General features: G+C 44.9%; 5 protein-coding genes across 7 annotated transcripts in view; 3 read left to right on the forward strand and 2 right to left on the reverse strand.

Moving 5' to 3' along the window:
- Positions 1-13: 13 nt before the first annotated feature.
- LOC6607672 (phosphatidylserine decarboxylase proenzyme, mitochondrial) lies at positions 14-2,790 on the forward strand. Of its 2 annotated transcripts, none has more exons than XM_032721775.1 (2): positions 14-181; positions 874-2,790. In XM_032721775.1, exon 2 carries the CDS (start codon positions 1,233-1,235, stop codon positions 2,574-2,576), a length of 1,344 nt encoding a protein of 447 aa, XP_032577666.1. In that variant the 5' UTR covers positions 14-181; positions 874-1,232; the 3' UTR covers positions 2,577-2,790. The 2 variants fall into 2 exon arrangements, with proteins under 2 accessions (XP_032577666.1, XP_002032437.1); XM_002032401.2 differs by having other exon boundaries at positions 884-2,790.
- A 765-nt stretch (positions 2,791-3,555) lies between these two features.
- Positions 3,556-4,226, forward strand: LOC6607673 (rhodanese domain-containing protein CG4456). Its single transcript, XM_002032402.2, has one exon. It carries the CDS (start codon positions 3,649-3,651, stop codon positions 4,108-4,110), a length of 462 nt encoding a protein of 153 aa, XP_002032438.1. The 5' UTR covers positions 3,556-3,648; the 3' UTR covers positions 4,111-4,226.
- Positions 4,198-6,295, reverse strand: LOC6607674 (heat shock protein 68). The gene has a single exon (XM_002032403.2). The coding sequence runs from the start codon at positions 6,230-6,232 to the stop codon at positions 4,325-4,327; it is 1,908 nt and encodes a 635-aa protein (XP_002032439.2). The 5' UTR covers positions 6,233-6,295; the 3' UTR covers positions 4,198-4,324.
- Positions 6,296-7,400: 1,105 nt separating this feature from the next.
- Positions 7,401-11,918, forward strand: LOC6607675 (structural maintenance of chromosomes protein 1A). The gene is made up of 11 exons (XM_032721764.1): positions 7,401-7,900; positions 7,958-8,106; positions 8,165-8,333; positions 8,392-9,414; positions 9,477-10,046; positions 10,113-10,368; positions 10,423-10,727; positions 10,790-10,890; positions 10,956-11,459; positions 11,520-11,697; positions 11,759-11,918. Exons 1-11 carry the CDS (start codon positions 7,502-7,504, stop codon positions 11,819-11,821), a joined length of 3,717 nt encoding a protein of 1,238 aa, XP_032577655.1. The 5' UTR covers positions 7,401-7,501; the 3' UTR covers positions 11,822-11,918.
- Positions 11,919-12,238: 320 nt separating this feature from the next.
- LOC6607676 (eukaryotic translation initiation factor 4E type 2) overlaps positions 12,239-13,788 on the reverse strand; it is a 42,408-nt gene continuing 40,858 nt past the window's right edge. The window contains exons 3-4 of one of the 2 annotated variants that reach the window (XM_002032405.2): positions 13,284-13,432; positions 12,239-12,938 (exon numbers count right to left, since the gene is read on the reverse strand). In XM_002032405.2, the coding sequence (XP_002032441.1) occupies positions 12,914-12,938; positions 13,284-13,432 (174 nt within the window). In that variant the 3' untranslated portion in view covers positions 12,239-12,913. Of the gene's footprint in view, positions 12,939-12,967; positions 13,161-13,283; positions 13,433-13,788 lie in introns of those variants that run through there. The other variant, XM_032721778.1, reaches the window with a different exon arrangement.

Here is a 13,788-nt window from a genome sequence, read left to right on the forward strand (position 1 = left end):
TCAACCAACAACAACCTGGGACAGTAAAAAAGAAAGAAATAACAAAAAACCAGTTTTAAACAAAAACATTGCCTAATTGTGTCCGCCGGAGAGGCTTAAGCGTGCCGCAGAGCTGCAGGCCTTGACCACAATTCTCGCTGATAAGAGAGAACTCGAGGGGTTTGGCTTTTGGTTTGTTTTGGTAAGCGACAGAACATTAGACGGAGTGCCGTCGCCAGTACTGCCAACCTAGCTATTTTAGCTATAGAAAATATTTAATAGTAGCAAAGAGCAAGAGCCTACATACAATTTTTACAAATAATAGTTTTTAGTGAGCGAACGGGCTAAAAGACAACCCTGATATGCAAGGACCTATTAAATTTTTTGTCAACTCCATTTTAAACTCACTTTAGCGTAAAACATACCTTTACCAAAAATGATAGCACAATGTGCCAAAAAGCTATTCACGTCAGTTTTAATAAGATTAGGTAAATTGTGCGAAGGAAGTACTTTAAAAAAATTTGGAATGACGTACTTAGCACCCCACATATAGACAAAGTATTAAAGGTTAAGGACATTGACTTTTGCAATCTTTGTAGTGTAGTTGAGCCACAAACATTGATAAGCAAAGAAATTGCAAGAGTGGAGTAAAATCATAATTAAAATAGAGAAACTGATAAAGATTTGCACTTAAAGCTGACATATGTATTGAATAACTACATAATTGCTAAGGAAAATTTTGTTTTTGAAAAGTTTCCGTTATCAAGCTCGAAATTTCTAGCAATGGGGCAGCCCGAAATTGGTCGCTTTTAATCTAGCTTTCAAAAGCTGGCAGCACTGTCGGTGGTCACATTGTAGCCTCTTCGCATTTGACGACCCATTGAAAACTTTCAGTCTCTTGCAGGCGGCACAGCGATACGGAAGCAAGAATTGAAGCGTCCAGAACTTCTCCTCCCACGAGCATTTAAATTCTGACACAAGAGTGCCTACTGAACCAAAATCCTTTCACCGAATGCTAGTGTTTTGATTTGCAACTGTTCCTAGGTTCCGTCTGAGTCTTTAGATTTGCGGATTTATGCAGCTCAGTCACTCAGAAGCCAACCGAATTTATCGCGCCAAATTAAACAAACAGAAACGAAAAACAGAAGCCGCGACCAGTTCCACATCGTGCCATTTTTATCTGGGCATATAGGCAGACGTGATTACGTGATTAGTGCGGCGGGGGCTGCCGTTTATCAATAGAGAGAGCAACAATGGTTTCCTACTTCGTACCTCGTGGGCGCTTCCTGCTGAAGGCCGGCAATCTCAGACAGGTGGTGCAGCAGCAGCATCAGCCGGCCCAGCAACAGCTCCAGACCATTAAAGGACCACAGCCGCAGGCTCAGAATGCCAGTCTGCCGGTGGCCCGTCACTTGCGCCAGTTCTCCTCGAATCCAGCCTCCAAGGAGGCACCATTACACCACCGGCGCCCGCAACATAAACAACAACCGAATCCTAGTCAGGAGTTAGCTCAGATTCGGCGCAATATACTCTCACGGTGGACGGGCTTCCTGTTGCGTTGGGCTCCCATGGGCATCTGTGTGTTTGGCGCCATCGAGTGGCAGTTGCAGAAGAATCGCTGCGAAAGGGAAGGAAAACCTCGGACAGCGTCCGAGCTCCAGTCGCGCATTTACTGCTCCCTGCCACTGCGCATAATCAGCCGATGCTGGGGCTGGCTGGCCGCTTGCTACTTGCCTCCCAGTCTGCGTCCCTACGTCTACGGATGGTATTCCAACACGTTTGATGTCAATTTGAGCGAGGCCATGTATCCGGAGTATGAGCACTACAATAGTCTGGCTGAGTTCTTTACCAGGCCACTTAAAGAGGGCGTTCGTGTCATCGATCAGCAGGCTCCACTGGTTTCCCCTGCCGACGGTAAGGTTCTACATTTTGGCAGCGCCTCGGACTCGCTAATAGAGCAGGTCAAGGGTGTTAGCTACAGCATCGAGGACTTCCTTGGCCCACTGGAGACTGTGGAGCAGGCCAATTCCGGTGCCTCCTATGCTCAGGCCCTCAAAAAGAAGAGCGATGGTTCTACGGAGTTGTACCAGTGCGTGATATATCTGGCTCCCGGAGATTACCACCGATTCCACTCTCCTACCGCTTGGAAGCCCACTATTCGTCGTCACTTCTCCGGCGAACTGCTGTCCGTGAGCCCCAAAGTTGCCGGCTGGCTGCCTGGTCTGTTTTGCCTCAACGAACGTGTGCTGTACATGGGCCAGTGGAAGCACGGATTCTTCTCCTACACCGCCGTGGGTGCGACTAACGTGGGATCCGTCGAAATCTACATGGATGCCGATCTGAAGACGAACCGTTGGACTGGATTCAATGTCGGCAAGCATCCGCCCAGCACCTACGAGTACGACGAACTGGTCTTGAACAAGGAACTAACAGATGCGCCCAAGGAGTTCGGCAAGGGGGATCTAGTGGGCCAGTTCAACATGGGCAGCACCATAGTCCTGCTCTTCGAGGCGCCAAAGAACTTCAAATTTGATATTATCGCCGGTCAGAAGATCCGCGTTGGCGAGTCCCTTGGCCACATCGTCGGCTCCAAATGAAAATAGGAGCCACAATTATGTACCGAATCAGTGCAAAGTCCTGTCCCCCATCTGCTCACATCACTTGTTGTATTAGCATTAGACGCTCGTGTCCTAGGCAAATGTATTTTATGAACATCCTGCGAAGCTAACTCTGTGTATTGTTGCCATTTCAGTAGTTTTAAGCTATATTTTATACAATAAACGTCGAAATATATTTGAGAACAACAACAAACCATCCATCAATTAACTCATTCAGGCACGCGCTTCTGAAGTAGAACTCCGATTGTTGAGGTGGGGCGTTATCAGGGAACGTTTTGATAAGAGATACCAGGCTGAAACGCAGTCGTTGAACCCCTCGTTGCTGAGGATTCAGAAAGACTAAGTTTATGTCTGTGGCCAGCTTATCGGGCCAAATAACGCTCCGGCGTCCACACTCACCTCCTTTGCGGAATCCACGCTATCAGTGAACCTGAAAATGAAACAAACGTCAAGATGACGTCGTCTATGCCTTGCGCCACCCAGTGTTTACTTCAGCGCAGAATCCGGGATCGCAATCCATTCCGTTTAATTGATTCAATCAAGCCCGGACGCCGGGAATCTTGTTCGTTGAACTTATCAGGCGGTGACTGGTGATTTGGTTCCTGGCCTTGACACACACACTCCACGAAGTCCGTGAGTGTTAATTATTCGCCATGGCAACCGATTTGATTGCGAATCGAGCATCGGCATCGGCGTCGGCGTCAATAAGGGCATTTTGAATTTGGCGCCAGCAGTGCTGTAAATGTTTAAAGAAAAGTATTGGTCGTGGAATTGCAACTCTTCAAAGCTATTCGTTGTGAAAAAACACACGAGAAACTTGTTTTATTTTATCATATTACACCATATATACTTATCAATAAATTTGTTCGGTATATTTTTAAAAGTTCGCGCCAATTCGATATGTGAACCTTCACTTAAATTCACCTCATTGTGCAATCGAGGTGAACTTTGTTAGACAGCTGACAGCCGGCATTCATTTGTTGTTCTCTGTGATTTTACGTAATATTGGTATTTATTCTGAATATAATTGTTTATAGAGCACATTAAAACGATGATGCGACGCTGTATGATGGCCTTGAGGGTCGCTAGATCCCAGATCGCGCTCAGCACTGCCAGGAATACTCAGAGCAATCTTCTCCAGCGGTTCTACAGCCAGGCTCCTCAAATTGGAATCGTGGACTACGACGTGGTCAAGAAACTGCCCAGCGAACCACAGAAACTGCTCATCGATGTCCGGGAGCCGGAGGAGCTGAAGGAAACCGGACAAATCCCCGCCAGCATCAACATTCCTCTGGGCGTGGTTAGTCAGGAATTGGCGGCCAGTGAGCAGCTTTTTAAATCCAAATATGGCCGGGAAAAACCGAAGCCAGAAACGGAGATTATATTTCACTGCAAGATTGGCAAAAGGAGCCTTAAGGCTGCAGAAGCTGCCGCCGCATTGGGATTCAAGAATGTAAAGAACTACCAGGGATCTTGGCTGGATTGGGCCGAACGAGAAGGCCTGCCCAAGTAAATAACATTGCTATCCTGGTTAATCCATTATTTTGGAACAATAATTCCAGTTCCCCCAAACAACCCGATTACTCATTTTTAAAAATAAACAAATTTTATGTGCTTTGGCAAGTCATATATAATATTTATTAATACTTAATAGCATTTTGGAACTATATTTTTAGATATTTGAGTATTTTTGGTTATGAGATCAACATAGGAGGACTTCGTTTGAATTAGTCCACCTCCTCGACGGTGGGACCCTTGTAACCTCCTGCTTGTTGTCCAAAGTTTGGAGCCTGCTGGCCATCTCCACCTCCCTGGTGCATCTTGGTCATGATGGGGCTGCAGAACTGTTCCATTTCCTTCAGTTTGTACTCGTACTCATCCTTCTCGGCGGTGGTGTTGCTGTCCAACCACTTTATCGTGTCGCTGCAACGCTCCAGAATACTGTTCTTGTCGGCTGCACTGATGCGATCGCCACCATTTTCGGCCGCCTCCTTTACACCAAACACATAGGTCTCCAGTTTATTGCGGGCGGCGATCCGTTGGCGATGGCGCTCGTCCTCCTCGGCGTACTTCTCCGCCTCACTGAGCATGCGGTCGATGTCCGCCTGCGAAAGACGACCCTTGTCGTTCTTGATGGTAATGTTCTTGGCGTTGCCAGTGCCCTGCTCCTTGGCGGTCACATTTAGGATACCGTTTGCGTCCAAATCAAAAGTGACGTCGATCTTGGGCACTCCACGGGGTGCGGGCGGAATGCCAGTGAGGTTGAATGTGCCCAATACATTGTTGTCCTTAGTCAGAGCCCTCTCGCCCTCAAACACTTGAATAGTCACCGCCGGCTGGTTGTCGGCGTAGGTGGTGAAGGTCTTGGACTGCTTGCACGGAATGCGGCTGTTGCGCTCAATCAGCTTGGTCATCACCCCGCCGGCGGTTTCTATGCCCAACGAGAGTGGGGCAACATCGACCAGTAGAACGTCCTTGATCTCGCTGCTCTCGTCGCCCGACAGAATTGCTGCCTGGATGGCTGCTCCGTAGGCCACCGCCTCGTCCGGATTGATTGACAAGTTCAGGGTCTTTCCGCCGAAGAAGTTCTGCAGCAGGTTCTGAACCTTGGGAATACGAGTAGAGCCTCCAACCAGGACTATGTCGTGGATCTGGCTCTTGTCCATTTTGGCGTCTTTGAGTGCCTTCTCAACTGGCTCCAGTGTGTTGCGGAAGAGGTCACCGCAAAGTTCCTCGAATCTGGCGCGGCTCACCTTCGAGTAGAAGTCGTGTCCCTCGTACAGGGCGTCAATCTCCAAAGAAGCCTCCGTGCTGGAGGAAAGGGTGCGCTTTGCGCGCTCGGCTGCAGTGCGAAGGCGACGCAGTGCGCGTGGGTTGGAGCGCAGATCTTTTTTGTACTTGCGCTTAAACTCCTCGGCAAAGTGGTTAACCAAGCGGTTGTCAAAGTCCTCGCCACCCAGATGGGTGTCTCCCGCAGTGGAGCGCACCTCAAACAGGGATCCCTCGTCAATGGTCAAGATGGAGACGTCAAAAGTACCACCGCCCAGATCGAAAATAAGCACATTGCGCTCTCCCTTCAGATTCTTGTCCAGGCCGTAGGCCAGAGCCGCCGCTGTTGGCTCGTTGATGATGCGGAGCACATTGATGCCAGCGATTGCACCGGCATCCTTTGTTGCCTGGCGCTGGGAGTCGTTGAAGTAGGCCGGCACAGTGATGACAGCGTCCTTCACTGTAGTGCCCAGGTAGGCTTCTGCAGTTTCCTTCATTTTGGTGAGTACCATCGAGCTAATCTCCTCGGGAGAGAAACACTTATCCGCGCCCTTGAACTCAACGCTTATCTTTGGCTTGCCGTTATCGTTGATCACTTTGAACGGCCAGTGTTTTATGTCGTCCTGGATCTTGGAATCGTCAAAACGACGCCCAATCAGACGCTTGGCATCGAACACAGAGTTCCTGGGGTTCATGGCCACCTGGTTCTTAGCGGCATCTCCAATAAGGCGTTCCGAGTCGGTGAAGGCCACGTACGATGGAGTGGTACGGTTACCCTGGTCGTTGGCAATGATCTCCACTTTTCCGTGTTGGAAGACTCCCACGCAGGAGTATGTGGTGCCCAAATCGATTCCAATGGCTGGCATTTTGGCTATTTCTTTTGATTTGTGGTTTAAACTTGTATGAGTTTTCTTGTGGATAGTTTTCACTTAATTGTATGTTTCTTTGTGTTTTGCTTTTCTATTTTTTCACTTGGTAAAGAAGTTTCAGTTTTCAACTGTCACTCTGAACTGTTTTTTTTATTTTTCGTTTGCTGAAGTGTTTTCACTTTGGCTGTTTGATTTCAAATGTAGCGTCTGGGAAATTTGCGCCGCTATTTATACCCAATCGCCGGGAGGGGAAAATTCGAGATTTCCCTGCGAGAAAGGGCCAGAACATTCCAGTCAGTTCGTGTGTGTGCGAGCGAGTCAACTAGTGTGTACTTCGCAGGGAAAATTGTCAGTTGAAAGGAGTAAAAGTTCAGGAAAATTCGAGAGCAATATTTTTTTTTTATTGTCATAGGTCAGCACTTTAAGTGGCCATTAAACTAAATTCGTATGCAAGCTATTTTTGGCTGATTTGCGTATTGATACGTTACGCCATTCATATTTTTAGATTCTATTTTTGTTTTATGTCTCTATAATTAAATGTGCATATTCCAATACACATATGTATTTTTCTTCTAATTGGAATATTTCCTCTGCAGAATATGACACACAATTAGATTAAAAGTTGAACACACTTTTCGAAACCTAATTATTTCAATTATTTAATTCCACAAATTTAAAGAAACGTGCTGCTATAAATACAGGATATATAGAATAATTCGTAGATCGGCACAATCTTTAATGTGTTTATAAATAGCGAATTTTAAGATGCAAGAGCAAATGCCAAATATCTCAGTGTGCATAGATATATATACATAAATATGTATAATTATAAATATGTACAATTATAGATAATTATACATATCTAATATATACATATATAGTTCTGATTTCCATAACCTTTTAAAGGTCTATTATTACAGATCCTGAAATGAAGAAAAATCTGTTGGAAAATGCAGTGTTGGTTGTTTTAAATCGAAAATGTTGCATAAGCCCAAGATTATAAATTATTCATTAGTTTAAAAATGTTTTTGTTTACAAATTGCATTTTGTAAACAAAGGCGACCAATAATAATCGATTGTGTTTAATTTGAATTTGACTATCGCTGATGTATCCCATCGATACTTTGTCTTCTAAGTCTTGCCATCTCTAGCGTCTGATATTGGTGGCGTTAGCCGGATACGGTCATACTGTCATAAGAGAAAAAAAATTTATTTCGCGCTCATATTGTTATTTTTCTTTGGTATTTGTTGCAACCGAACGTGTGAATGACCGAAGAGGACGACGATGTGGCCCAAAGGGTGGCGACGGCGCCCGTCCGCAAGCCGGACGACGAGACGGCCTTCCTGGAGTACATCGAAATGGAGAACTTCAAGTCCTACCGCGGTCACATAGTTGTGGGTCCTCTGAAGCAATTCAACGCTGTTATTGGACCCAACGGATCAGGCAAGTCCAACTTCATGGATGCCATCAGTTTCGTTATGGGCGAGAAGACCAGCAGTTTGCGAGTAAAACGCCTGAACGACCTCATCCATGGCTCCTCCATTGGCAAGCCCGTTTCCCGCAGTTGCTACGTGACCGCCAAGTTTGTGCTCAACGAGGAGCGCCACATGGACTTCCAGAGGGCTGTTATTGGCGGCTCCTCGGAATATCGCATCAATGGAGAGGTTCGTATTGACAACCAATCCACTTATTAGCCACTTAATTCTTAATCTCCCATTTAGAGCGTGTCGAGCAGCACGTACCTGAACAAGCTGGAGAAGATTGGCATCAATGTTAAGGCCAAGAACTTTTTAGTATTCCAGGGAGCTGTGGAGAACATAGCCATGAAGACACCCAAGGAACGCACTGCTCTATTTGAGGAAATTAGCGGGTAAATTTTAATTGTTTGCCTAAAATCGTGATTTTTTAACCCGTGTTCACTTTTCCAGTTCTGGCCTGCTTAAGGACGACTATAATCGCCTCAAACAAGAAATGATTGTTGCCGAGGAAGAGACCCAGTTTACTTACCAAAAGAAGAAGGGCATCGCGGCGGAACGAAAAGAGGCCAAACACGAGAAGATGGAAGCTGATCGCTACACTCGCCTGCAAAACGAATACGTATGACTCTGTATTCTGTCAACTCTATCCAATTAGTAACATCTTTTTATTCTAATAGAATGAAAAACAAGTGGAGTATCAACTGTTTAGGCTATTCCACGTGGAAAGGGACATCCGGAAGTTTACGAGCGATTTGGAGGTGAGGCAGCAGGAAGTTAAAGCAGTCGAACAGCGAAAAGAAGCCGCCGATGAAATCCTGCGCGAAAAGAAGAAAGACGCCGGAAAAATCACCCGAGACCTGGCCAAAATCGATCAGGAAATCAGAGAGTTTGAAACCCAGATGAACAAACGCAGGCCCCTTTACATCAAGGCCAAAGAGAAAGTTACCCACTGCAAGAAGAAGCTCATTTCCCTACAGAAGACTCTGGAAACTGCCAGGGAGGCGGACAATGCCCATCAGTCGGACATACGGAAACTGGAGAAGCAGCTGGCTGATGTGGAGGCCCTGAAAAAACGTTTTGAGGACGAGATCGAGAACGAGTCGCAGCGCCGCGGCAAAAGCGTTAACATGGAAGAGGGCCTTGTGCAAGAGTACGATCGGTTGAAGCAGGAGGCGGAAGCCACAGCTACGCAGTACCGTTCAGAGCTGGACTCAGTAAACCGGGAGCAAAAATCCGAACAGGACACGCTCGATGGGGAGACAAATCGTCGCGCCTCCGTAGAGGAGTCCTTCAAGAAGCTCACATTACAGCGCGAGGAAGCTGTAAAGCGTCGAGACAAACTGATGGATCACATCAAATCATCACAGGCTGCCTTGGAGGAACAGAACCGGATCAAGGACGAGCTCAGGCGAGATGTTGGCACATCCAAGGAGAAGATTGCCGAAAAGCAACGCGAATTGGAGGACGTACGCGATCAACTGGGCGATGCCAAGAGCGACAAGCACGAGGATGCTCGTAGGAAAAAGAAGCAGGAGGTGGTGGAGCTCTTCAAAAAACAAGTTCCGGGAGTGTACGACCGTATGATTAACATGTGTCAGCCCACGCACAAGCGCTACAATGTGGCCGTCACCAAAGTTTTGGGCAAGTTCATGGAAGCCATCATTGTGGACACTGAGAAGACGGCTCGACACTGTATTCAGGTGGGTTTCAGTTGATCAACTGGGCTTTACATATATATTAATATATTACAATTCTTCTATAGATCTTGAAGGAACAAATGCTGGAAGTGGAAACCTTCTTGCCCTTGGACTATCTTCAAGTTAAGCCTCTGAAGGAACGACTTCGTAACATCAGCGACCCGCGGAACGTGCGATTGGTTTTCGATGTACTAAAGTTTGAGCCTCAAGAGATCGAACGGGCTGTGCTTTTCGCCACAGGCAATGCTCTCGTCTGTGAGACTCCCGAGGACGCCATGAAAGTGGCCTACGAGATAGACCGATCACGTTTCGACGCTCTGGCTCTGGACGGAACATTCTACCAGAAATCGGGTCTCATATCTGGCGGTAGTCACGATCTGGCCCGCAAAGCCAAGCGATGGGACGAGAAGCACATGGCTCAGCTGAAAATGCAGAAGGAGCGCCTCCAAGAAGAGCTCAAGGAGCTGGTGAAAAAGTCACGTAAGCAGAGTGAGCTCGCCACTGTGGAGTCGCAGATCAAGGGTCTTGAAAACAGGCTTAAATATAGTATGGTCGATTTGGAGTCCTCCAAGAAGTCAATTAGTCAGTATGATAATCAGTTGCAGCAAGTCCAATCGCAGCTGGACGATTTTGGAGTGAGTTTCCCTTTCAAGTGACAAAATTAAACCTAATTTATAATCTTGTCTATCCTAATTTTGCAGCCCAAGATCCTTGAGATCGAGCGTCGTATGCAAAACCGCGAGGAGCACATCCAGGAAATCAAAGAGAACATGAACAACGTGGAGGACAAAGTGTATGCATCTTTCTGCCGTCGCTTGGGCGTGAAGAACATACGACAGTACGAGGAGCGTGAGCTCGTCATGCAGCAAGAGCGAGCGCGTAAACGGGCTGAGTTCGAGCAGCAGATTGATTCCATAAACTCGCAGCTGGACTTCGAGAAACAGAAAGACACGAAAAGTAAGTATACAAAATAATATGCCATTAAATTGTTTAAAATACGTGCCTTCCCAGAAAACGTTGAGCGCTGGGAGCGCAGCGTGCAGGATGAGGAAGATGCCCTAGAGGGTCTCAAATTGGCTGAGGCACGCTATTTGAAGGAAATCGACGAGGATAAGGAGAAAATGGAAAAGTTCAAGCAGGACAAGCAGGCCAAGAAGCAAGCCGTGGATGACATGGAAGAGGACATATCTAAAGCCCGCAAGGATGTGGCAAACTTAGCCAAGGAGATCCATAACGTGGGCAGTCATTTATCTGCGGTAGAGTCTAAGATCGAGGCCAAGAAAAACGAACGTCAGAACATATTGTTGCAAGCCAAAGTAAGTTGAAGTAATTATTTGTTAACTATTATTATAATGTTATAATATTATTCACTATGTAGACTGATTGCATTGTGGTGCCACTGTTGCGCGGCTCGCTGGACGACGCTGTGCGACAAAGCGATCCAGATGTCCCATCCACATCTTCAGCGATGGAAAATATGTAAGTTTATTTAATCACAACATAAAAAACAACTGAACTAAAGTACTTCATTGATTCATTTTCAGTATTGAAGTTGACTATTCATCTCTACCACGAGAGTATACCAAGCTGAAGGATGACTCCGCTTTCAAAAAGACCCACGAATTGCTTCAAAAGGACCTGCAAAGCAAGCTGGACGTCTTGGAGCGCATACAGACGCCCAACATGAAGGCACTGCAGAAACTCGATGCCGTAACGGAAAAAGTACAATCCACCAATGAGGAGTTTGAGAACGCGCGAAAGAAAGCAAAGAGGGCCAAGGCGGCATTTGAACGGGTTAAGAACGAGCGCTCCTCGCGCTTCGTTGCGTGTTGCCAGCACATATCGGACGCCATTGACGGTATCTACAAGAAATTGGCTCGCAACGAGGCAGCCCAGGCTTATATCGGTCCCGACAATCCCGAGGAACCATATCTGGATGGTATTAACTACAATTGTGTGGCGCCAGGCAAACGGTTCCAACCCATGAACAACTTGAGTGGTGGCGAGAAAACAATCGCAGCCTTGGCTCTGCTCTTCTCCACCCACAGGTATGCAGATATAATAACGTGCCACATATTGAGAGCAAATATTAATATATTTTTATACAGCTTTCACCCAGCGCCGTTCTTTGTCCTTGACGAGATTGATGCCGCCTTGGACAACACGAATATTGGTAAAGTCGCTTCGTATATAAGGGATCACACAACCAACCTGCAGACCATCGTCATTTCCCTGAAGGAAGAGTTCTATGGTCATGCTGATGCTCTTGTGGGCATAACGCCTGGGGTACGTACGCAACTGGTGTAAGTTTAGGCAAATCTAAATTGGGTTTACTCTTGACTTCCAGGAAGGCGACTGTCTCGTATCAAATGTTTACATAATGGACTTGACAACTTTCGAGGACACGTAAAGTTCATATGTCGGATGTATTTTAAGTATTAGATGTAACTTTAAAGTAAATCTCGGGATTTCCAATTAATAAAGCCAGTAGATGTGTAGACGTACAATTTTTTAAAGTATTCCATTGCACTCTAGTAATTCGACAATTATACTTACCTCAAAGAAAGATAGGAACCACTTAGATGTTTTGAAAATATGTTCTGCAACTTTAATAGTTTCCTTTATTTAGGCTTGCGTTGGTTGTACTGTACCGGAGAAAGTAAAATGTGTTCGGATGTGTGAAATTATGGTTTGCTTGATGGATGGATGTTTTGGGTATATGTAAAACAACTGGGTTTTTGCTTTTAGTTTCAATTTTTAGTTTTTCTCTTTTTTTTTTCTTCACGTAAAAAACTTTTTGTATTTCTTCAAGAACAAAAACAAACAATTTGATTATTCAGTTTCGGTTTGTATCATTAATTTAAAATAATCATTGCAAACAGATAAATATTGCATCGGCTAGTTAGTGTGTCAGTTTCATTGATTCATTATTAACTTTTGTGTGTTGGCTGCCTGCCGGCTATGGCGAAAATCGATAAGGCTACGATACAAGGGCACTACTGTGGGAGATTGAGATAAGGTTTGGTAAACTAAAGAAAATTAAATAGGATCGATTAAGCCAGATTCGAGAGGCTTCAGGCTTCAGGCTTCGGTTTCTGGGCAGTTAGGGGGTCTCTGATTTTCTTTAATAGGGAATGCCTAATTTATACTTTATACATACGAACTAAAATGTTTATGGCGTTTCATATATACACACACACTTGTAAATACAAAGATTTGTCTCATTAGCGCTTAAATATTAATTTGCCTTTCTGTGGATTTGATCTTCGGGTTGTCCTCGTTCTCGATGCGGCATTCATGGTTGCTGTTTTGATTCCGTTGGGGATGATGATGTTCTTCTAGTGTGTCCAGGATGGTTCATTGTGCTTGCTGTTGGTGTAACTCGTGTCCTGTGCTGTCGATGAACTGTTGTGTCTGTTGCTGCTTTCACTACCGACCTATATTATCTGTTTGTGTAATTATTGTTTTTGTTTTTCTTTTGTTTATAGTTATTCACTGAATTTCAGCTTTTCAATGGGCCTTTATTACTGTAAATAAAGGAAGAAGAAGAATGTTGGTTCTTTAATTGGAAGATCGTATGATGGCCACCGTTGGTTCCCATCCCAAACCATTAATTAACTTTTAATTCACTTCACTAATATCTTGATAATCGAGTTGGGTTTTTGTATCATGATTTTCCGTATCTTGAATTAAAGCCGTATCGATTTCGATAAAGATGGTTTCCCAGCTTATGATTTTGACGTCTCGGCCTGCGTATGGTACAGGTGGTATTCGAATTGCCAGATTAGTTAATTAGTTAATTTAGCGAAAATTCTCTAATAACTACAAGCTTGTCTAGTTGGCAGTTAAAGTATTACCTTCCGCATACTTACTTTGAAACATATTTAAGGCTATCACAGTGTATCTTATACTCCATTGCCGTTGTTAGAGGTATATTTAATATCCTGCGTAACGTATCACGGATACGTGTTGTACTGGTCATATCAGTGGCAGTCCGGTGCCATACTGCTAAGCTATCCTCCTGCGGGCGAAACGGAATATATAAGTTAGAAATAGTTAATTTAAATTATATTAATGATCCGAGAAAACCATGCCATATCGAGGGAGAATTGAGTAAGTAAAAACACCATGTATAGCTTTTTTTGTTTAATACTTTTTATTTCTCAATCAATATGTAAGGAAATCATTTCACACGTCTGACCAATTGGAAATGAAAAAATTATAATAATAATGGTAATAAGAAAACACACTTGATATTAACACAAAGGCAAATCTAATTTCTTAATTTAACTTTTGTTTTTTCTCATTTCGATTTTGTTTCTTTGCTGGTTTTTATTTTTAATTTGTTTTCACTTCTTTGTTTGCTGTTACTGTGCT

This window comes from Drosophila sechellia, chromosome 3R (genome assembly GCF_004382195.2).
Source record: "Drosophila sechellia strain sech25 chromosome 3R, ASM438219v1, whole genome shotgun sequence".
In the NCBI taxonomy this organism is placed as follows: domain Eukaryota; kingdom Metazoa; phylum Arthropoda; class Insecta; order Diptera; family Drosophilidae; genus Drosophila; species Drosophila sechellia.

Excerpts from the sequence above, each read along its gene's own strand:
- LOC6607672 (XM_032721775.1), top strand. The coding sequence starts at position 1,233 with ATGGTTTCCTACTTCGTACCTCGTGGGCGCTTCCTGCTGAAGGCCGGC.
- LOC6607673 (XM_002032402.2), top strand. The coding sequence starts at position 3,649 with ATGATGCGACGCTGTATGATGGCCTTGAGGGTCGCTAGATCCCAGATC.
- LOC6607674 (XM_002032403.2), bottom strand. The coding sequence starts at position 6,232 with ATGCCAGCCATTGGAATCGATTTGGGCACCACATACTCCTGCGTGGGA.
- LOC6607675 (XM_032721764.1), top strand. The coding sequence starts at position 7,502 with ATGACCGAAGAGGACGACGATGTGGCCCAAAGGGTGGCGACGGCGCCC. Across the intron at positions 7,901-7,957 it reads AATATCGCATCAATGGAGAG|AGCGTGTCGAGCAGCACGTA; the intron begins GTTCGTATTGAC and ends TCTCCCATTTAG. Across the intron at positions 8,334-8,391 it reads CTCGCCTGCAAAACGAATAC|AATGAAAAACAAGTGGAGTA; the intron begins GTATGACTCTGT and ends TTATTCTAATAG.